This window comes from Agelaius tricolor, unplaced genomic scaffold (genome assembly GCF_023055355.1).
Source record: "Agelaius tricolor isolate 1412-34295 unplaced genomic scaffold, bAgeTri1.0.p SCAF_1, whole genome shotgun sequence".
Classification (NCBI taxonomy): Eukaryota; Metazoa; Chordata; class Aves; order Passeriformes; family Icteridae; genus Agelaius; species Agelaius tricolor.
Genome location: NW_027269261.1, coordinates 18,375,242 through 18,398,872, shown reverse-complemented (window position 1 = coordinate 18,398,872; position 23,631 = coordinate 18,375,242). Strand labels below are relative to the sequence as shown.

At 40.7% G+C, this 23,631-nt stretch overlaps 1 protein-coding gene across 2 annotated transcripts in view; it reads left to right on the top strand.

Annotated features, from left to right (window-relative positions):
- Window positions 1-1,921: 1,921 nt before the first annotated feature.
- Window positions 1,922-23,631, top strand: part of DISP1 (dispatched RND transporter family member 1) — an 87,754-nt gene continuing 66,044 nt past the window's right edge. For both annotated transcript variants that reach the window (XM_071425492.1, XM_071425484.1), the window contains exon 1: window positions 1,922-2,178. In XM_071425492.1, the coding sequence (XP_071281593.1) occupies window positions 2,057-2,178 (122 nt within the window). In that variant the 5' untranslated portion in view covers window positions 1,922-2,056. The remainder of the gene's footprint in view (window positions 2,179-23,631) is intronic.

Genomic DNA, 23,631 nt, shown 5'->3' with positions numbered 1-23,631 from the left:
GGCAAACCCTTGGGCTGGTGGAGGACACACAGCAATGGTTGTGTTCAGGAGGAGGCCTGGATCAGAACTGGAGATTACAACGAGCCCTCAATAAAAACCACTACAAATGAACCCCAGGGGGAGAATTAGCAGGGAAGGAGGGGATTGGAGTCTGACTCAGGCTGCAGACTCCGGCTCTCAAATCATTAGCAGCCTGACCCGGGTATTTCACATGCTTCAGAAGGGTTTTTGGAGAGCCAGTTACCCTCGGGACAGGATGAAAGTGAAACAGCTCATCATGTGCAAGGGATCACTGCAGATTATCCCATGTGTTACTACGGTTTTAAAAATTACAAAGACATACTTTTATTCCAACTGCAAAAGGAAGCACTCAAAGGTTAGGAAACTCTGCATCTGTGTTTTAGCCCATTCTGTGCACTAAATAAGAAAGACGCCCTTTGGGACAAAAAAGTACGCAACCACGTCATTAAAAATTGAAACCTTTGCACAAATTGGCACAACTTGTCTGGAGCAAGCTTTTCCTAGGAATTCAGCACCAGGTTTATCCGTACAGATAATGTTGTTTCCTCTGTGCAATTTTATGTGCAATATTGACATGTTTTTAGACATGAGGAGTGTTATGAGTAAAAAGTTGTTCATATTTTTAAAAGTTGCAAAGTTCACAAGTTAAACCAATTGCTGCCAAGTTGGAGTTCCAACTATTTATTGTTAATAATTTCATGTTGCAATCTCCTGTTAACAGTTTCCTTTTGATTACCTGTAGTGCCCCGAGCCGGCCCGCCGCTGCCTGCCCGCCCGGGAGCGGCGGGGCTCCAGGCACACCTTTCGGCGCGGGCCCGCCCGTGCCGGAAGTAGTCCGAGGGTGCCGCGGGAGCGGTGAGGCGCCCCTCCCTCAGCGCGGGTCCCGGCCGTGCCGGGGGAGCCCCGTGGGCGGTGTCCCAGGGGTGAGGACCCTCCCCGGGAGCTGCGGGGCGCCCCCCCCTCAAGCGCGGGTCCCAGCCGCACCGGGGAAGCTCCGCGGGGGTGCCCCAGGGGTGTCCCGGGAGCGGGGACCCGCCCCGGGAGCGGCGGGGCGCCCCCTCGCCTCGGCGCGGGTCCCGGCCGTGCTGGGGGGGGCCCGCAAAGACCGGTCCAGGTCGCAGGGGCAGCTGCTGGTCGACGCCCTTACCTGGGCGTCGCCCTGCTGCTTCCGGGAAGATGGCACCCAGACGGTGAAGAGGAAGGGGCATCGAGCCGGCATGCAAATGACATCGGATCCAGCATGCAACGGGAGAAACCCCTCACCAAACCTAGCCAAAACCCCCTAAAAACAACGAGCAAACACAAAATTGAGGAATCAAAGTGATGTCTCGACGTGAGGAACAGAACCTAGTATCCGCTAAGACCCTTTTTACCCCTCACCCTAACTGTTGATGTCGGCTAGACAGAGCACTCCGACTGTTGAAGGAAAGATGTGTCTTTTCTGTAAGTTGGTGAGGACTCATAACCCCCTTTTGGACCCGCACTTAGCGGATAACGCTGCGCTCTTCCTCGTTTTCTGAGTCACTCTTGGGAGTAGTGGTGGCCCGAGTGAGGACCCGTCGATTCTCCCCACCCGAGCTGATCGTTTCTAATAAAAGCAGCATTAACAAGGAGAAAAGTCTTCAGCCCGTGTCTATTTCAAAGAGTGGTCCATCACATGGACCTTGATCTATGTCACTGCCTGGGACGAAACTGTTTGGGGGTCACTGTGGCCCTTGTGGTGTAATCGCCTAAGAGTAAAGGGGAATCCTTTAAACCCCAGACACGACTTTCCGACAGTTTCGATACATTATTAAAAGTGTGTCTATTAGGCTGTGGCTCTTTGGGGAGATTTGGACATGCTCAGTTCATCGCAGCCACTACCGCAGGAGCCCGGCACTCTGCTAGAGGCGGAGAGGGTCTTCACGCCACGCTCAAGATGGCGGCCCGCAGGAGCCGGGCCGGGCGCCACGCTCAAGATGCCGTGTCAGCCGCCCCGCCTTCCCCGCCTCGCCGGCTGTGACTTCCGGAGCGAGCGGGAGAGGGCGTCCGTCCCATGGTAACTGCGCCACGGTGGGGACGCTGCGGCCGCCTTTCGCTTCCTGCCGCCGTCCGGCCCGCGAACACGGGCAGCCGCCGCCTCCGGGGTCGCGCTGCCGGCAGCCGCCAGGTCGCGAGGTGAGAGGAGCCCGCCAGGGCGGGCGGGCCGACCGCGCCGGGCGGTCTTTCCGCGCCGCCGAGGTACCAGGTCGGGCCGGCGGCGCCGGGGGAGGTGGAGGAGCTGGTGGCGGTGGCGATGGCCGTGGCCGTGGCGGCCGCGGTGGTGGCGGCGGCCGCGGCCGCCCCGTGCTCGTGTAGCGAGGGAGGAAGCCCCGGTCCAGGGGTAGCACCCCGGGGAGCCGCGCCCGCGGGACAGCGGCGGCCCCGCCGTGGAGAGAGCCCTGTTGGGGGCGGCGGTGCCCTTGTGTCGGCTGAGCCCTACCTTAAAATATCTTGTAAAAATGAATTAATTCTTCACCTTCACTTCTGAATCTTTTGTATTTATTTTACTGGGACCTGGGGCCTTTTTTTCCCCTTTATTTAAAGGTGTTCAAGCACCTAACTTTTTTCGTTCGCTACGGGCTGAAGTGTGATCAGCCTTTCGTGTGCTCCTGTCCTGCCCTTTGTTCAGACACAAGGTTCTTGTAGTTGCCTGTTTTATTTGTTAGGAGCAAAGACTCCTTGAGAGCAGATATACAGGCAGTGGTTTCGAAAGGGAGCTCATATGGCACCCTTTGTCTTGGAAAATAAGGATACGGTTATTCCCGACTTCTGGTCGTACAACAGATGTTATGATAAGGTTGCTCATTGCTTCCAGTGGCGGTGGAAAACGCTGAAGGTGTTGGAGAGACTATTAGGGCAGAGGTCTGTCCAGAGAGGTGTGGAAACCTCTTCAATTTCTGGATTCAGTGCGAGCAACCAGTTCCTATGTCTTTTGTGGAGCTGGCACCTGCAGCCAGTGCAGGAGCTCTCGCTGTACCCCACTTTGGGAATGGCTTAGTTCCTGCATCAGGGACAGCTCACCTGCTGGTTCTTCACATCCTCATCCTAGGAGAGATTGAGAGGATACTAGAAGCTTAATGAAAAACTTTTCTGTGAGTAAGGCAATATGACACTCTATCTCTTTTTCTCAGCCTCTGGAGGAGATGGAAAAATAGATTTTTGCAGTATGGTTGATGGTTCACGTTGCATGGATGTAAATGAGAACCAGCTTTTCAGGAAAGAGATGAAGAGTTGTAGTTACTCAAAGTGTGTCTGTAGCATGTGTGTGATTTAAATGAACAAAAACTCTCTGATCAGACTTGCAAGTAGCTTGTTATAGAATATCTGGCATGGATAAACATGTAAAATAGTAACAAACATTTAGGACAAGGCATCTCTGTTGTCAGTGAGTTTATAAAAGTGCTCAGCTTCAAGAGTGTTGACTGGTGGAACTACAGGCAAAAATAGGTGGCAGGAAGCAGATGGGATGAATTGAGACTGGAAGGAATGAGGGATTTCTTAACTGAATAAATGAATAAGAGCCTGAAGCAAGCAGCCTGCAGGGATGGGCGTGGAAGAGATCTAGTGTCAAACAGCCAAGGTGGGGCCAGGGAAAAGTGCATTAGAAAAATATAAATATTTCAGACGTTGGCATGGCACTAAGGTTGCCAGAGTTCAAGTGTTTGGACAATGCTCTCAGACACATGGTGTGATTCTTGGGGCTATCCCGTGCAGGTGTTGGACTGGATGATTCTTGTGGTTCTTTTCCAACCCAGGAGATTCTGTGATTTGTAGTCTCTTGTGGCAGATATTTAAGCTTGTAATCAAACCTTCACACTGTATTAGAATGTATATAACATTTACAGATTGTATTTATTTTACATATATTTATGTTTTACTCTGAATATAAAATAAATTACTTGTGCTTCTTCAGTTTTTTAGTAGCTCCTGGAAACTACTACTGGGGGACTGCTGTGCTGATTGCTGAATGCTTGTGTAAATTGAAACACAAAGAGGCAAATATCCAGGTGGGGGCTTTCTTTCTTAAGTAATTGTCTTTAAATGTTAAAGTAAGGAAACAAAACAGCCTTTGACACTCATGTTCTGTTTCTGAATATCGTGGTTGAACTTTATCATTATTGTAGAGTAGGATATTTTGGTGGTCATTAAATAGAAAGAAAAATCAGATTCCACAGGAAGATTTGTTTTCTCCTTTAGAATGAAGGGAGTGATATCCGGTAGTAATATCATAGCCTAGTTGGAGGACAGTTATTTTGAGATTAGAAGCTTAAATATGTATGTTGGTTAGAAGCAGATGGATGTTGAAGTGGGGACTTGACACTAGAGTGGTGTCAAGTATGGAAGAGTGCCTTAGGCCCCTTGTGCAGTCACTCAGGAGGGCTTTTCCCCCTTTTGAGGGACACAGTATATATGTAGGGAATAAAACTGATTGGCTTTTTCCATTTTTTTTTTGCCTGCTTTTGAGCTCACTGTAGCAAAGTTAAGGTTGTTTGCCGGTTATATGAAGTGATAAATAAGGCCACAGCGATGTCTGTTTGACTTCAAGGCACCTGGGAGAAGACAGTGTCAGTGGCTGGGCTTTCCTCTCTGTAGAGCCAAAACTTTGCTTCAATGGATTTGCCTTCTCCAGGGCAGGGGGAGACACAACTTGAGGATGAAGCTTTCTTAGCAGAGTCTCAACATTGCTGAGAATGGGTTTTTTTTTCTCTTCACTTCAATTTTTTTTTTTTCACTCCTTCTTTCCATATACACTACCATCACACATTCCTGGCTCTGTTGGAGCATGCCATGTGAAGCTGTTTTTGACTGCTCAGAGAATTACTGTAGCAGGAACAAAGGACAGTAATTGGGGCCTTGAGAAGAAGGTCCCAAGGGGCCTTGAGAAGAAAGAGATGGAATTCAGATTAGTAGCCTCCAAAAAAATCTTGCCATAGAAGAGGTGAAAAGTAAAACTTTGAAAGAACAAAGGTAAAAACAACATGTGAAAACACTTAGTTCTCGAAATGTTACCCTTTCCCACGAGGAGGCTTTTTGAATGGCTTTCATAGTAATGTTTCTCATATGTTGACCATAGATTTATTTGGGCAGTAAGCTTGACTTTTTCTCTCAGTCTTTAATAAAGATGATTGATTTACTGGCTTTGATAGAGGGATAGAATTACTTTCAAACTTCAAAATACATAATAAGCACCTCAGGTAATTAGCAAGCCTACATCTGTCTCTCTTTAAAGTGATCAGTGGCATGAATTTGGTTTGGTAATCATGGCTATTTTCTTGTTCAGCAGCCATATGGTGTTTCTGAGTTTAGTGTAATTTCCTGTACGTGGTTTTTTACAGAGTCGGCTGGGCTTTGGTGTGAAGTGCAGCAAAAATTAAATACTGTGGGAAGGTGTGAAAATGTTCTTATATGAAAAGAGAGAAAAAAAAAGGTTGCTTTAACTTTGGGGTAAGAGTAGATTGTAACCTCTAAATCACACTTTCAGGGAGACTGTTATGGGAAAGCAGTACAAATTTGTAACTGCTGCTTGTATGACACTGAAGTTTTTAATGCAAATAATGATCAACAGATCAGTGTTTAGTTGTAAACAAAATACTTTTTAGCTTTTCTGTAAAAAGGAGACCCTTCTTCAGTATCATACCCTTTTAAGGGGTTTTCTTCTTGAGGTGATACGTTAATGCTGTTGTTAAATGTGTTATGACATTAATAGAACAGCCATAGGAAATTTCCATCTGAGTTCTGATTTTTTGAGGCCTGCAGTAATGAAAAAAGTGTGAATTGTATTGTCACATGAGAAGTGGCTGAGGGAACTGGGGTTGTTTAGTCTGGAGAAAAGGAGGTCCAGGAGGACCTTACTGCTTTTTACAACCACCTGAAACGAGGTTTTTGACAGGTGGGAGTTGGTTCCTTCTCCCATGTACCAAGTGATAGCAAAAAATGAAACAGCCTCAGGTTGCTCCAGAGGAGGTTTAGATTGGATATTAGGAAAAATGTCTTCATTAAAAAGATGGGTCATGCATTGAAACAGGCTGCCCAGGGAAGTGATGGAGTCACCATCCCTAGAAGTGTTCAAAAAACACGCAGATGTGATGCTTACAGATGGGATTTAGTGGTGGACTTGGCCGATGTTTGTTTAATGGTCAGACTAGATGATCTTAGAGATCTTTTCCAACTGTAATGATTCTAAGATTGGAAATGAAGATCTGAGAAACTTTCTGAGCATCAAGGAGCATAGTCCGTCTTAGCTGAGGAAAGCTAGGATAACAGAGGAGTCTGGTTGGGAAGCTCAGAGCTGTTTCTGAAGCAGTTTTATAAAGTTTTATAAAGGTGGAAAATCCTGGGGTTTTTTTTAAGCTGACCTTTATGCTTATAAATAGCAGCTTAAATTTCTCTGTGTGAGATTCTCCAGCATGCAATATTAACAGAAATAAATCTGTCTGAGGGAGTTGTGGGAAGGGGAACCAGTGTCAGATGATCTTGGAAGGAGATCTGGAAGTGGAAGCATTCAAGTAAGGGGAGTGGGGAAAGAAAAGCAGCAGAAGTGGTATTGGGAAATGGAATGGGGCAAAGCCAGGGATCACAGAAGAGTAAAGGTTGCTAATGGTGTTGTAGAGTAGTGTAGACCTTGTGAGCATAGTTTTCTGGTTAGTAAAGGTGGCATTGAGGAGAGACAGAGAAAGAAACCGTATGGGATATAGGCAGGAAAGTGCCATTTAAAATTAAGTAGAAATACATCTGAAAGGCACCAGAGAAAGAATTAGTGATTGTAAGGTGCATGTTCTTGGAGTGTGTGGAAGGAAATGAGAATAAGGGCATCTGGAGCCAATTCCTATGAGGGGGGAGAACCTCAGTGCTGAGGTGGGAAAGCAGAGGTCTTGTGATACGGAGACAGCTTAACACTTGCAGCCCCAAATGAGAGAAGCTGTATGGTAACCTAGGGGCATGTTAGTGTGCCATGCTGGGTGTTCTCATTGATGCAGAGCCCAGAGTGCTGCTCACAGGGTGTGCAGCTTTATAGAAGCTGTGAAAGAAACATTCTTTTTGTCCTCTCTGTTCTTATTTCCCCCCCCCATCTTTATCCTCTATGGGAGACATGAAAAACTTGCTTTCATGGGTTGGTACAGTCAACATATGACTGGAAATAACATCTTTCCGCGTTCAAATTTCTGAAGAAAGGTCTTGCTGTGTATCTTTTTGTATAGCATTGTTGTTTTTGTAGAAACAGATAAACACAGCATGATAAACACATTCTTGTGCTGTCGAGAGTACAACATAACTCTTGTGCTATGTAACACAAATTAATAAAAATGACCATAACTAATAGCAGATGGAAACTGTGGTTTAGTCTTGTGCAGTCTTTCCTTGTTAATGAACTTCACATGCAGATGAAATGGGAGGGAGATAGGCTTTAATAAGGGAAAATGTTTGCCTTGTCATCTGAAAACACTTATGCTCCTGGGTGAAGCTTGTGTGCTCAGCAGTACTCCTTTCTTGTGCAGAGCCAGAGTGTTTAGAAATTAAACTTGTTACTCCTGGGTTGACAAGAATATGTCCCCCTCCTGGAGCTTTAATTCTTATCTTTCCTCTTTATGTAACCAGGGTTGGTCAGGGGCTGTAAACAGCCTTGTTTTAGATTTCCTGGTATTTCCCTGTGTCATTGCCATCCTTGCATGTGATAAGATATGCCTGCTGGAGCTGAACCAGGAAGTCAGTCTCAAAGGCACTAAGGTTTATTGCCACAGCTAATACTGGGCTTGCGCCTTGCTTTTTAAAAGCATCCTGTCTGCTGTTTACTTCGTGTTTGGAGAGAGTCTCGAGGAGAATTGTTTCAGTATTCAAAGTTTAAGTACAGCATCATCTTCCTGTGACTTGTACATGTCTGGTCAATGAATACGCTTGAAAAATATTTTAGCTCTAAAGTTACTGACTTAAGAAATTGCTTCTTTGAATACATCTCTCTTTAAGGCTTCTTTTCCAATACCTTGTTTATTTGTAACATAATTTTTCTTTTTTTTTACTTATAGAAGATTCATCTGCCGATGAGCTGCCTTTTGTGAAGTGTTTGTGATTAAGTATTTATAGGCAGGATGGAGCATCGGCAGTGAGATTTGAGAAGACGAATTTTGTAAACACAAAATCCATTCTACCTGGAATGTGAGTGGAATGGTGCAGCTCAGATTACACTTGTGCTTCAGGGTAGTGTTGGAATTAAAGCTGGGAGTTTTGGAGCATGTTTGTTAGTTTTTTTGCAAAGCCTCAATTGTGGTCTTCTGAGTTTTGCACTTTCTTATTACTTGTTGTAAGACCTAGAGGGTGCTTGATACTTACAAGCTTAGACTGAAAATGCTTTTAGACTTGATGTGAACTTAAAAGACTTTCTTAGGAATTTCTCCCTGTTGTGTTTACTGAAAGTAGTTGCTATGCTCAGCAATACAGCTGATAAGATCCATTTCTAATGGTAAAAGTATTTTATATTGAAACACCCCTCTTGGGCAGCAGTTCTTGAAGTTGCATCAAAACTGGGTGATGTGGAGATATCTTCGGGTGGGAGGAAGGAAGAGGGGATTTTGAGAACTAGCTGATTAAAGATTGCTGTGGTTATGATGTTTTAGGCTTAGAAAATTACAGAGTGCTATACCACATACTTTGAATTTGCAAGTAAGTTAAAATATTTTCTTTAATACATATGCTGTTCTAAATAATTATGTAAAGCTGAAGGGAATTTTTGCCTTTTGGAATAAACTTTACCCTAGTCTTAAACATATGTTCTCACTTATTGTTGATAGCTTCTTTACTACTATAAAAAACTACGCTCGGCATTGCAAGAATTCAGTAACTTAACCCTTTGAAGTTAAGTCCTGTGAAATGTATGTCATGCTGATAGCTTTATAAAAACATAATGCAATTAAAACCAAAATCCATTATTAAAGCTAAAAGTAAGATCATTAATATAGTTTAGAACTCACTTCTGTGGCAGTGACGTCTAAGATCATGAATAGTCCTGTACACTTTCTGGGCCTGAATTAGGCATCAGGTATTTTCTGCGACAGTGAAACTTTACAAACAAGATTTGCTTTAAGGGTTTTGAAAATGTCATTGTGTAATAATGTTTATACACCATGACAGCTGAAGAAAGTAGTTGTGGATGACTGTGAGCTGTAACTGGGGGGATTTGTGTTACTGCTTAACTGTTGCATCAATAAACTGCTTTTCTTTGCTGTCAAGCAAAGCCAGTTTGATCTGCTGCAAACTGAGTAGTTTGGCAACTTGTTCTCTGTTAAAAAATGATGGAGATGGCATTAGTGGGAAAACAATTACTTGCTTTGTAAGTAGTGAAATTGAGTTATGACTAACTGTATTGATTTGCCTGGCCAACACAAACTCCAGACAATTTTTTTTTCATGGCCTTTCCATAAGAGGGTCACATGGTGGTTTGTTATTTCCCTGTACATGGTTGAATTTTACAAACCAAACCGCTTTCTGGGGAAATTGAAAGGGGGTTGAATTTTTTTTTTAATAGATTTTGATCACTGATGTGTAATGTTGAATGGATTAGGGAAGGCTTGTGCTTCTCTTAGCTTTTGTTACTTTGCAAAGCTCTTTAACTTCTCCTCTTTTATGGCTTTACTAATTGCATACACAATAAAGAAGTTACTGACTTCCAAAAAGATAAGATTTTCTATTTTTTTTTTTACTATCTAGGCAGGAGAAATTGCATCTGTTTGCTTGTGCCAATCATGATTTTGTTTTTTCTTAAACTGGCATCTTATCCTCCAACCCCCAAAGGCAATTTGAATATACTGTTTAGAGTTCTTAGCTGATTTTAGAACTTAGGATGCTGTATCTGTAGAACCTACAAGTTGAAGGCTGCTAAAACTGTAAAACCCACAAACAGAAGCCATTATAACAGGATTATGAGACTCTGAGACGAATGCTTCATTTTGAGTGCTCTCTCTTACCTACTGTTCCTCTCATCATTGCCCTCTCTGGTTCAGGGAAGGCTTTGGTGGTCAGTGCCTTAGTGTAAAAGATGTAGTAGGTTAACATTTAGTTAACTGATAATAATGGGTCTGAATGATAGCTCAAAGCAGTTGTACTATTTTACTCTTCGAGAAATAACACCAGCCCTTCTGTCAGCCCCATTAAGAGGATGTTCTGTGGTATCTTGTTTGTCTTTTCTGGAAATTTGTGTTCATATTTGTGTTGCGAATTTTCCCCATTGTATTACATCTTTGAGCAGAATGACTGGAGTGGAGTAGAAAACTGAAATGCAGCGAGTGAAAAGTTTAAATAAAGTCAGTATTTTGGTAGCTGTGAATTGGATGTGGTTATCTTTTCTGTGAGCTGTTTCTGGGTAGCCTTCCATGGCATGTGGCATGTAATAAACCATGGGCCAAAACAAGCACTTGTGGCTATTACATGGAGAAGGGCAGGTGCTTTGTTCCACTGCTTAAATTCTTCTTTTCTCACAATTACCTCCTTCCAGTAAATTCAGACATGTACAGACAGCTTGCTGAGAGGCTGTCTATAATTTACAATATCAAGTAGTTTTAGGTGTAGATGTGGCTGCTGTGTGCAGTAGCTGTGCTCCAGTGATGTGGTCATCCTTTGTCCTTGTAAGGTCCTGGCTGGAGGCTACAGAGAATGAGCTCAAGGCATGGTGGGATGTATGACAGGAGGCAAGAGACCTCAGTTAGCACCAAGGAGATGTTTGGTGATCAGTGAGATCATTTATGTTTGCAACATAAGACTTTGTTTTCCCAGTTTACCAAACTGGACTGTTGTTAACTTGAATGTGAAATGCTGCTGGGTTTTATAAATCAGGGTGCAGACAACTAATAAAAGACCTGAGTGGTGAAAATGTTCTAAAAAATCAATTGGTTGCAGCCTTTTTGGAAAAGGTTCAAATGAACTTTCTTCCCAGGAAAACATTTAAAAATTCTAGACTGTATGTATACTTGTTTCAGATATATCTTTATTACAGGATAAGCTGTAGTTATACCTGACACCAGAAACAGAAGCATAGGAATTTTTCTTATGTAAGGAAGATGATGAGGAACACTTACAAAAGGGGTAATTTGGAAAGCAGGTGAAACTTAAAGGATAATTTAAGGTTTACCTGCTTCCTGGTCACAGAATTATTATCAGTTTCCATGTAGACAGATAAAATTCTTAAAGTGGGGAGACAAGCCAGGCTGAGCACCTGTATCTAAGTGGGTCAGGTAGAAAAGAAGCATAAGAGTTCTGGAGTCCACTTGCAAAAATATTGCAACAAATGTGAGCTATTGGATAAGTTTTTCAAGTAATAAATACAAAAAGTGTTAAATAAACATAAGTGTGGATTTTCTCAAATCCAAATTCACAACCAGTCAAATCTCCTTTTATGGCATGGTATCCAGTCTTTTTTGGGAGGAACAAATGTGTTCTGAGTTTAGTTAGTTATTCTAATGGCTTTTTATGTATTATAAGCAAGGATGTTTCTCTGAATACCATAAAGTTGGTGAAAAACCTTAAATAGTTTCATGGATCACTGTCAGACCAGAGGATATGGAGACTGAATGCTCTCTGCAAGGTTCTGTCACTAATTTTGACTTCAGTGAAACGTTAAGGCTGTGCAGTATTAGCAGCAGATGGTATCAAGCTTGGAATTGCTGTGAGTGTGTTGGAAAATGTGGATAGGGTTCAGAGAGACTTGAGGACAGAGAAGAAGCAGTCTGGAAGGGAGAAAACCGTGCCTTTTGGATGAGGACAAGATTCAAGGTCCTCCATTTATCATCTTTGTACAAGAAGACCGTGGAGGAGTAGAATTGAGTGTTGTGCAGAGTGCTGGGGATGATGCAATTGAGAAGCCAGATATGATTCTGTTAACACAGCTGCTGCAAACAGCTTGGATGTACTGTGACATGTAAGCAGGATGAGTTTTTACAAAGCACATAATAGTCCTTCATGCCAGGCTTAAGCATTTCACCCCTTGATTACAAGACAGTGTAGAGGAAAGTAGAGAATGAAGTCTTGAAAATGTAATTATTTTATTCACAGAATGATTGAGAAGTGTTTCCCTTACAGAATGGCAGACTACAGAGGGAAGGAAGAGGTGAGGTACAAACACGGAGAGCATTTTTCAGTTTAGTCTCTCTGACAACAGAACCACTGGTAATGTGCTTAAACTGCAACAGAGAGAGTGGAAATGGACACTAGAAAAGAACTGTGACCCACTGAAACAGATTGCTTGGGAAACCTGTGGAATTGCCATTTTTAGAGTGCATTGTAAGGCACAGATTAACTCAGTCTAGACTGTGTTTTTCTCCCTCAGTCCTGAGAGGCAGGATTAGCTGATTTATTGAGCTGCTTTCTAACCATTAGAGTATTAGGAAATCGTAGAAGGCTTTCTAGAAAGCAGGGACATTCAAATTAAAAAGGTATCAAAGTGGTTAATAGCACTGGATGCATGTTAATCACCTTCTCATTTTGTGATAATGGGTCTTGCTGTCAAAATCACACCTCCGTACTCCTGCATTTCCACTCCCTGCTCTTCAAAGAAAGTAATCTTGCGCTGGGGGAGAGGGGGAAATATTTTTATAAATCTTCTGACTCACTTCCATTTCACATCTGTAAGTATCTTCCAGTTGATACACCAAATGTATACTGATGGCTACAAATTTCCAGAATCATCTTTCTTCCCTAGCTGTATGTAAAATTGCTTTGGGGATGAGGGAGAAATTAGATTCTTCAAACTCCATGGTAAGTTTGATATCAGATTCTAAGATTTCTGACCGCTTAGCTCATTCCTCTGAGTCAGAATTAAGATATAAAATAAACAATATCCTCATTAGCAGATAGCAGCCTTTATCTTGCATGCCTTTTTTTTTTCTAAATCTGGCAATTAAAATGCATGAATAAGAGGCAGTGTACTCTGATAGCAGGAGCTGGGGCATGGGAAACAGAACTGTCAGTATCTTAATCTTAGACAAATTGTTGAATTATGATTTGCTGAAAGGAGTGTTTAATTCCTGGCCCTGTTTTCCACACACAGAATGTAATGCTGCAGGGATTAATTTTTGTCTGTAGCTGCAGAGTTAAAACTCTCTGACTTCCCACATTAAAAGTTAGTATATAAGCCCAAGGTTTTCATTCATGAAATCCTAAGTTGTGTTTGAATTCTTCTGCAACAGTATCCTCAGGTTAAAGAACAATAATTTAAAATTCTGATAGGTTAAAAATATCTAACCTTATGGTAATTTCCTTAGTTTTTAATATATGGAAAATGCAATTTTTTTTTCTTCCTTTCCTTTTTTGGTTCCCTGCTGTTGTTGAAGACAGCTCCTTTCTCAAAGACTTCAAATGTATACTGTAGTTTTTTACTTCATTCATGGTTTATAAGGATACAGAAAGATTGCAGAATTCAAATTTTACTGGAATCCCAGTCCTGTTATTTTATAAGCATGGAAGCTGCATTGATATAAGCTGGTTTGTCTTGGAGCATTGATATAGCGATACAGCCAAAGGATTTTTTTTTTTAATTTAAGTTCCTTTAGAGGCTGAGGGCAATGCTGTATGATGTCATTCTGGTTCAACAGACCACCAGTGTTGAAGAGTGAGAGGGTGTGGGGGGTCTTTAGGGCAATGAAATACTTTTTCCAAGGCTGGTAGCATCAGGTTGAAATCCCTGTGGGCTTCTTCCTGCAGGTTTTAAGTTAGGTCTGCACAGACATTTAAATTTATTATTATGGTGTCACCCTACAGGGTCTATAGTTCTTTCAGTGAATTCTTCGTAAAAGAGCTGGCATCATTTTTTCTCATTTCCTCAGCAAGTTGCCATGGATATGTGTCAGGTTCTTAATGTTTGTTTACAGAGGAATGAGGTAGAGAAGGTTTATGGTAGCTATTTTCAAATGCACGTTCAGCGTTCAAGTGATGCTGTTCTCACTGAAGCTAACTGGCCAATGAATGTGAATTCTGCTGTCTGCCTGCTTTGAGAAGAGTTAACACAGAGATGTTCATGTGTATATCCTTACTTGGCATTAACTTGTCAGTTGTTCAGGTTGCTTTATTCCCACTGCAGTAAAAAGACCCTGCTGATTTTGTGTGCCCTGTGTTGTGTGTTGGAGTCCTGTCAGTAAGCATTGAAACAGGACCGCAATGCACACACCTAGAACTAAGGAACTGCTGCTTCAAAATGAGCTGCATCTCCTGCACTTGCACAAAGCAAAGAGGTCCTAGACCTGCTGTGATTGGGAAAAGGGGATGATGAATTTTTCTGGCTAAGAGCAGGCATGACAAGGAAATCAAGCCATAAAACTCCTGCATGCATAGATGAAATGCCCACGAGAGAGCATTTGTATGTTGTATTACATAACACAATACTTGAAGTATGTTTCTGGTCTGTTCTCTGCCTTCCAGGTCATCTGCTTTGCTCCTTTGTAGCTGCACACTTACTTTTCTCCTCTTCCAAAATAAAGCCCACAAAGATAAATGTGCTTATGTAACCTTTCAAATCTTGATTCAGAAATACAAACTGCTGACTTTGGAGCCCATACAAATGACCTGTACAGCACTAGATTCTGCTGTCAAGTAACCACTAGAAAAAGTATGCAATTAAACAGAAGTCAAACTTTAACTTGTTCCTTTCCCAGGTCACACTGGAAGAGGTGTGGGCAGGCATTTTTGAAAGCTGAGGAAAACGAACCCTGTTCACAGCGAAGGTATCATTAAGTGTTGCTCATGTCTCACCGTAAGCTGTGCAGCCCTTAAGGATGAGACAAACAACTGCTACAGGACAACTTGTTTCAGTTTTGGGTCAAATAGCCAAAAGAGTAACAAAAAGTCAAGAGGCAACATAGTGGAAAAGAATGAAAAGGTGAATATCCTGTTGTGGAAAGTGAAGGATGAGAAACACCTGTTAAAGAAGCAGCTGCTAAAAATGGATGACCACTCTTAGTGGAGTAAAAGAATTAGCAGCTTTCTTGGTAAAATTGGTCCTTGTGTACATTCTGTGATTAATTTAGTTGTGAAACTCCACAGCCACAATGATTCTGTTCCCTTCCACTCTGTAATCAAAGGTGATTTCTTGAGTGGGGGAGCATGCCTGGGCGTGGTCAGTCTGTGCCAGTCAGTTCCCATATAAGCTCTACTGTCAGCCTTTTAGAGTTACCTCACATGTAAAGTTTATTAAAAGTATTTTGAGAAAAGTGTGGTAGTCTTATGCCTTGTGTGTTCCAAAACCTTCAAATGTCTCTACAAAGAAGTGTCTTGTGTATTTTTAAAGGTGTAAATGAAATACCCTCAGTGTGCTAATTTTAGTGCAGTAGGTCTGAGTTTCCAGATGAAGGTGACAAGATGTTCTCTTGCTTCTCTGTTAGTATCCATAGCAATAGCCAGAGATGCCTTTGTGAAGTGACAGGTACAGAGATAGCTATGTTTGAAACTGTTTGTGTTTCATAGAAGAGCTCTTTCATTGCTTTTATAGATGTAGTGCAAAATATCTTGAGTGGTTCATGTAAGCTAAATACCAGCCCCATTAACCATTGAATGCATGGAAAATGCATTTTCCATTCAGAATGAGCAATGTGGAGTCTGTACTTTCTGTACTTCTTTAGAGATACAGCTTCATTGGATCCTTCCCTGTAGCCAAACATCCAGTCAGGAGTGTGTACCAGGGAGGGAACCCTTACAGAGCAGTGAGACAAGCTGTAGTCTAGTTTGTTTCACATGAGTTCAGCTTCTTTGGGAAGAAGGTGGGCATGGATCTGAAGACACGTCCAGGACTAAATGAAGTTGTGAGAATCTTTACTGGAATTGCCAAGAAGTGGGTTTCTAGCTTCACATTGTGAGGCCTGATGTGGTACTGGCTCCACGTGCTGCTCTAATATAGTCCATATCCTACAAGTGTACAAACTCAGCAAGATGCTAAAACATGACAGTGCTTGGGGATGAATGTCTTTTGCAGTCCATGATTATTTCATTTTATTAGATGTCGTCTTAACAATACTAATCTGTCTCTTCTGCTGATAATCACCAGTGACCAAATGCTCTTTGGTTGGAATGCTTTTATGATAGTTCAAGCCTAATTTCCAAGTAGATTTCTAGATAAAAAGCCACTATGTTTTTGTTTTCTGTGTTGGGGTTTTTTTTCAATCATCCCATATGTTGATTTTGCATACCTGGAGATTGTGCTGTACACAGAAATGCCACTTGGTCCTACTGACAGGGAAGAAAACCTAAAGTGCTGTGTACATCTGTTCAATTATCTCAGTTTTCATCAATCCTCATGGCCTGACCCAACAGCCAGCTTCCAAAGCTGACAGTACAAACCATCAAGATCCTAATATTCACAGAGTAATCTGTATTAAATGCTCTTTGGTTAACCCTTAATACACTCTGAGAAAATGCCCCAGATGCAGAATGTTGGGATTAAAAAAGAGATACTTAAATTTTTTTCTCTTATTCCAAAAGGCATGACTGCTCCCACGAGTGTTTCAGTGTGAAGGAAGCTGAGCAGCCACCTTGTTCTTAAGTGCTCCTTGCTTCCCCATTGCTCTTCTGGAACAGGTCATGTGGTTTGGGTTATGTTTTGAACTGAATTAGATGAGGCTTTAAAGTGAGAATGCTCAATATATGACAAGTGTCAAGTTCTGTTTTGCTGGAAAATATTTAGTATTTATCTGTTTTTTTCCTCAAGGTGTTTTCACATAAAAGATCCCCTGTTGCATGCAAGAACTGAAGCTTGTTCTATGAACCATAAAAATCAATCTTAATATTCTGAACTAACGAGACTTAATTCTTCAGTATTGCTGTTTTTCTGTAATCTGCTTTTAGTGTAATTATTTCCCTTTGGGAGAGAAATGATTGTGTATTACTCTGCTTAAAAGAGTCATATTTGAGACGTTTGTCCCAAACCATAGGTTAGGTTTTAAAACTTAAAAGTTCCCTTTGTATGCAGATGGGATGTGGGAGTCTCATGAGAGTTCATGATTTGCACTTTTATGCTGCTTTGTGCAAACAGTACTCGATAGCAGGAACTTAGCTCCAACTGTGTTCCTGCAGGAATTTGTTTTTTCTCAATCTCAGGGGGTATTGCTTGTTTGATGCACATGCTCTTTATTAATCTTCTCTGCTGAATGCCTGAGAGAAATTGTGATAGGCAGGTATGGTCAGCTTAATGAATGAAGGCATTGTTGTATCTATTTGAAACGTCTTAAGAGGACCTCTTTGCTGGCTGGGCCTGTGACTGTTCTGTAAGGCTACCAGGTCAAAGAAAATTCATGCTGAGAAATGTTATTTTGAAGGTTCTTGAAGGGTGTGGTTGAATTCATACTTGTCTTATCCACATAAGAAAAATAATTACATAAACAGTATGCCATGATTCTTTCTCAAAGTAGTAAAGAGCAGGTATGTGGATTTACAAAATAAAGGAATAAGAAATTATTCTCAGCTGGTTTTGCATTCTCATTTAAATAGCTGAACTATCTGATCTTATTTCCTGTTGCTTTTAGTGATAATTTAGCTGAAATTTGGAGAAGGGATTCTTTGCTTGTGGTGCTGTTGATGTGATGTCTATCATCTATAAAGTCGTGACCAGGTCAGAGACCTAAAGCCTTGGAAGACTTTTACGTTGCATTGGATTTTTTTTTTTAATACATAAGTGTATTAATTTTAAGTATTCTTTTTTTTTTTTTTCCTGTATTATTCCTTTCTCCTCCTTTTGGGATTAGCAGGAGAGCAATTATCAGCTACTTAGTACCAGAATTCTGTATTTTAATTTCAGGGAAAAAAAATCTCCTAAATAGAGAAATCAAGTGAATTACTGTAAGCATGTGATTTTCTTGAAACTCTGAATTAGGCTTATAAAACGTCACTCTTTTCAATGTCTTGCTGTGCTAGAAAGGAGGATTTTTACACAGGGAGAGTTATGCATACTTTTGAAAGCATGTCAAGAATGTCAGTGTTCATAAGTAAAATGCACTTTCAAATATAGTGGCAATGCACTTAAAGTGGATGTTATCAAGTTTACTTACTTGCTCATCAGTTATCTATAACCTTTACTTTCTTGCTATATATCTGTCTTTACACATTTTGCAGAATAAAAAATTGATGTTTTGAGATTGATTCATTTAAAATTTCTTTTTGGATTAGCATTTGTGCTCTTGGTGTCACTTCTTGAGCAGGCTTTTTGCTCTGTTTTCTGTTTCCGGCTAAATAGGATAGGTGTGCATGTTAGAGATGTGTGCTGGGAAGTCTCTGCTAGGGATTCCTTAGGTCTCTAAAACTCTGGAAGTGCACAGGCAGCCTGCTCACCCTCCTGGTCTAGAAGCAGTTGTTGCACAGAGGCACTGGCATTCCTGCAGACAGAAACACTAAGTTTTGAGTTATAGTGGTGGTGAAGGGAGTCTGAAAAAGTGCAAATTCACGTTACTGGGGTATTGTATGTGTTATAATGATTCATAGTTAGCAAAAGACCATGGCTTGCCTCAATCCTGCATAGCTGCTGTTACACTTTTATTTGTTTTCCCTGATATTTTAGACTTTTTAGCAGCTGTCATTAATCATGCGGTTGAACAGTGTGAGAGCTAGTTGGAAACAGGTGGTGCATGCTCCAAATATCTTGAGATACAAATGATGGTCAACAGTGTTGTTACTGAAATGTAGATATTTGTGCTAGCTTGTGTTGGTTTTGCTTCAGCAGACCTTCTGTATTCTTTGCTGTGGAGAACTACGTACAAAGCGTTCAAAAATGAATTTAGGCATAAAATGTTGCTGAAACATCAATTTATTTTGCATTGCTAAGGCTGTACAAAACCAGCATAGAATTTGCTGGCTTTATTGTAGAAGGTATGGGTTAAAGCAGCAGCAGAATGTCACAACTCTCAGCTTAAAGACAGCTTTGTATGGAGCATTTCATTTAGCTGCAATTCTCACCCCAAATATTCCCATGTCTAGTGAATGTGTGTATAACTGGGGGATACACTTGCATAGCACAGTGATATCTTTCACAAGCAGGTACTTTGGAAAGGCTCAAACTTCAGGCAGGATCTGGTATTTTGTACCTTATTTAATTTGCAATCGTCTATCCTGTAGCACAACATTAGTTTTTTGTCTTAAATCTGTTTGCAAATTGAGCCTTGTAAAGTTGCAGCTAAAAGTGCATAGTTTTGAGTGTTCTGTAATGAAGATTTTGGAGAAGAAGAAAATTGAGGCAATTAATTGGAGCTCCTTAATTGAATCTGTGGCTGAAAGACTCTTATTAAACCCTTTAAAAATATTATCTTGTGTCTCTGTACAATGTTGTTTTGCTATTCAAGTAAATGAGGGTTGATTCAGAGCTTTCTTTTAAACCAAGTCCCTAGACCATTAAGCTGGCTAAAATAAATGTAGACATTTGGTTTTCATTAGTGCTGTAACTGAAACAAAAACATTTTAATGACTGATCCCAGAGTGTTTTGAGGTTTGTGCAACTTTGCTAGGAAGGTATGTAAACTGTAGTATCAGTTGCAAGTTGGCCATAAGCCAGCGTTTCAAACCTGTTTCAAAGCGAGATGTTGGGTTTCCAGACTGTTACAAAACAGGAAAACTTTGAGAGGGGAGAAGTACTGGAAGGTAATTACAATAAAATTTGCACTGAAATGAAATTATCTGCTAAAAGGAGACAGTGACAATGTTCATGGTATACTACAGCCTGCTGCTTTGTTAAAGAGATGTTTCAGTTATTTGGAAAGAAACATGATTTTGAGCTTTAATACTTACATTTACAAAGAATTAACTTTGCTGAAGAAATAATGTGCATTTTTAGGTGAGCTTTTGGTATCTTAAACTTGCACAAAATGAGATCCTGCTTCTAAGGGAAAGAACTTAATGTATTGCTTACAAGATGTAATTTAAAAAGTACTTTTTGGGAAAATATTTAGGTTGGTCTTGAAAAATGATGTCAGTGAAACTGGACAAACATTAGCATGTGATCTTGGTCTTGGACAAATAAAATAATCAATACCTTGCATTTGTGGGAGAAGCTGGAGATTGTTAAAGTGCTGTAAGATGAAGATTGCTTATTCTGTATCTTGTAGTCACAATAATGTCTAGGGGCAAACCTGCAGAAATTGTTGAAATGTTCTGGGTGATTGGGGTCAATCAGGGAGGCCAGGACTGGATATCAAGAGCTTCATTGTGGCCAGACTGCATTCTTGTGGGTGCTGCTTGGCTTGGGTACCAAAAGTACTGTTTACCAGAATAGTCTTAGTTTTTTGGTGTTTCTGTTTTATTTTTTATCCTCATCGTAATTTGGGCCTAAGTGGTAATTAGAAAAAGACTTCAGATGATTTCATTTAAAATATTAGAAATGGGAGCTATTTGAGCTAGGGAAAACAACAACCACTTCTAGGAAAAAACTCCAGAACTTCTCAGATGGAATTACAGAAAGGTTCATCTGAGCCTGTTTGAATTTTGATGGGTTCTTTTGCATAGTTATAACCTTAGTGATTTGTCTGTAGTTGACAAAAACCAAGTGTTCTTACGAAAATCCCTCTGTCTTAAGCAAGAAGCAGAGATCTGAGAGTTTCATCCCAGTTTTCCAGTTGGTATGTTTATACTCCACTTTATATATTCACCTTCTTGGCATCGTGTTCTTATGTAGAGATTTTGCATATCATGAAGGTTTTATTTGAATGCCTGAATTAAAGATTTTTGCAAATGTCAAATAATAAAAAGTTGCTGTCCTTCTGGGATGGGTCAGAAGGGCAGTTTGCCTTTCCTCTTCTCCCATATTCTGTCTGCAGGATATTACTTTGGTGGTTTCACTCTTGGGATGTTCTAGCTGAATTGTCCCATCTCCTAAAGTTTGTGGAGAACATTGTGTATTTACACCTTCATGTTCTGCAAATGGAAATAAAGAAACAGATGCAAATGAATGTTTACTTTGGTTCCCTTAGCTATAGGTTAGAAATATATTCACATTAAAGTTGGTTTGTCATTTGACCACAAGATCATAATAGAGATAAAAAATTTTGCTAAAGATACCTTGCCTCAGCTGAAGATTTTGGTAGTACCAGTTTTGTGTTGTTCTACACCTGAGAAGGAACAGTTTGTCATAATTCAGTTTAAGATAACTTCTTTTTGTGATCCTAAAATGCTAGAAGCTCATCTATAATTACACAGTTCTTTGAAACCACTTCAGTCAGTTTTCCTTTTTTTTGTACCTTTCCCCATTCTAATAGTTATTAGAGGTTCTAAAAGAAATATTACTTTCAAGTCTAATTTTAGAACTTAATTTCTTGAGAATGTTTAGTTGAGATTTACTACTATTTGGTAGCACCATAGTCTTCGTGTGCTGAAAGGAAATACTAACTTGGTGCTTGTACTAACATGAAGAGAAACGTCTGATCTAGCCTAAGGCATTAAAAACCTTATTAGAAAGGGAAGAGCTGTTCAGTACTATTTCACTGTACCATTTATTCACTACTTTTTTTTGGTATTGTGGTAGTTTGAGGAGAGATGAGATGGAGAATGGCAGAAGACTGAATAACTGTGAGAAAGCAGAAAGAAGCCAAATCCTTATTTGTACAAAGCCTATCAGAGTGCTGGGTATGTATAGGAGCAGTGATGTTTTTTGCAAGTGTGGAGGATCAGAATAAGCAGGAGGAGAATGCACCATTATTAAGCTGGAGAAAAGGCAAGTTGAGGAAGAATGTGGAATCTTACTGTCTCAGAGGATGTGAAGTTATTTGAGCCAGAGGCATGAAAAGCTTAACATGTGAAACAGCAGATATTCACCTCTCTTCTAATACTCCTTCGGTTTGCATTGATAGTTTGAGCAGCTAAAAGTTCCTGACAACCATAAAAATTTGCAGTGCACTAAACTGCCATATTCCATGGTTAGCATCACGTGGCAGGGAATTTTAAAGGCTGATTGATTTCAAAGACATTAAGGTGCCAAATTTAGATTTTTATTGAATGTTCTTTTGTCAGGAGCAGACAACTTGCTTTGCTTCTGTTGTATTTCTCTCCACTTTTAGGCTGCAACTGGGAGCAATATTCTTTCTAACGAGACTCCTGAGCATGGAGCTGCAGTAAGAGAAGCAACATCTGCCTGTAATAAGGCTTTGCTCTCTTTCCTGCTTTGTTATTTCCATATGCCAAATGCCTGGTGGCTTCATGGAGCTGAATCTTGCTCAAAGCATGTGAAGTATGGGGAAGAAAATGAAGGTGCTGTGTGCAAACCCAGGAGATCCAGGCAACTGAGGGGGGAAAGAATGTAAGGTGGGAATATAAATTGCGAGGTCAGGAATGTGTGAGGCTCTTAAGTCTTTGAGACTGAGGACAGAGTTTTCCCAGTTCTGATGAACCTCTCTGTATGGTTATTCTCCATATAACTTTTAGTAAGTAGTAGTAGTAAGCAGGGGAAATAAATTCTCTAAGTTCAGTGTCTTTTGATATGGAGGGGCTTTTTTTCCACTTTATACCTGGGAAAGTCAGAATGACAGGAGTGTTGTTTTTACTAAGGGAAATTAGGATGGAGGGCAGATAGAAATTCTGTGATTGGGAATTGGTTTCTTGATGCTGATGGAGAAGAAAAGCAGGGACTTGGGGAAAGGTGCTGCAGTAATGATAAGAATGCTTACTTGGAGAGAAGGACCAGAGGAATCAATCAAGAACAATGATGAAGTGGTCTTGGGTGGCAGTTGCATTAAAGGTAAATTTTTACAAATACATTAACTGACTTTTAAATAACAACATTCAAATGAGCCATTATCGTCTCTAAAGAACTGGAAACAGCAAAGTTGAATATATGGGATTTGAAAGACTATTAAGTAACTGAGGAATCTTTTTACTGAATCTTTTTGTTATTTTCATTGTTCTGCTTGTAATTATTGTTATGTCTGATTTGACTCTGTTAAAAAGCAGATAGAACAATTAAATTATTTAAAATATAGTGCAGCCTGCTGGAGAAGTGCAGACCTAATGGATGTGCTTGGGTGGGATGGAAGCTGGGCACAGGCTGTGGAGGGTGACGTCCTGCAGAAGGGGAGGGTGTGCCACTAAAATTACATCAATGCTTCACTTAAACATCGATCCTGTCAGTGGAAGCAAAACAATTTTTGTATGATTCGTGGAATTGTTGACTTGGTCGGATTTCTTCCTTTGGTTTACCTCATTGCTTGGGTGGGTAATTAACATGGCTGTAGGAGTACTTACTTGAAATTTGGAATTAACCCTTTTTCATTTGATGAAAGAAGTACTTTGTCTGGGTGAAGATACTGGCATGGTTTCTTTGTAGAAACGGAAAATTTATAGTTTTTAGGTGACAGAACTGGGGGTGAAAGTTGCAAATAAAACTTGCATATGTGTGCTTTCCTGTTCCCGTGTTTACGTTACCCACTCAACATCTCTAAAGGGCCAGTGGCTGAAAATATTTACCTTCTACTTGTCCAAGCAGAACTGCACCTATATAATAATACCTATATATTAGAGAGGTACTGTGTGTTCATGTAAGCCTTGACAGTTTTAGTCATTTAATTGCAAAGTAGTTCTATGACGGGGAAAGCAGCATCCAGCATTAACTACTTCTACAAATTTATTTGCTTTGTAGAAATGCAAAAATTGCAG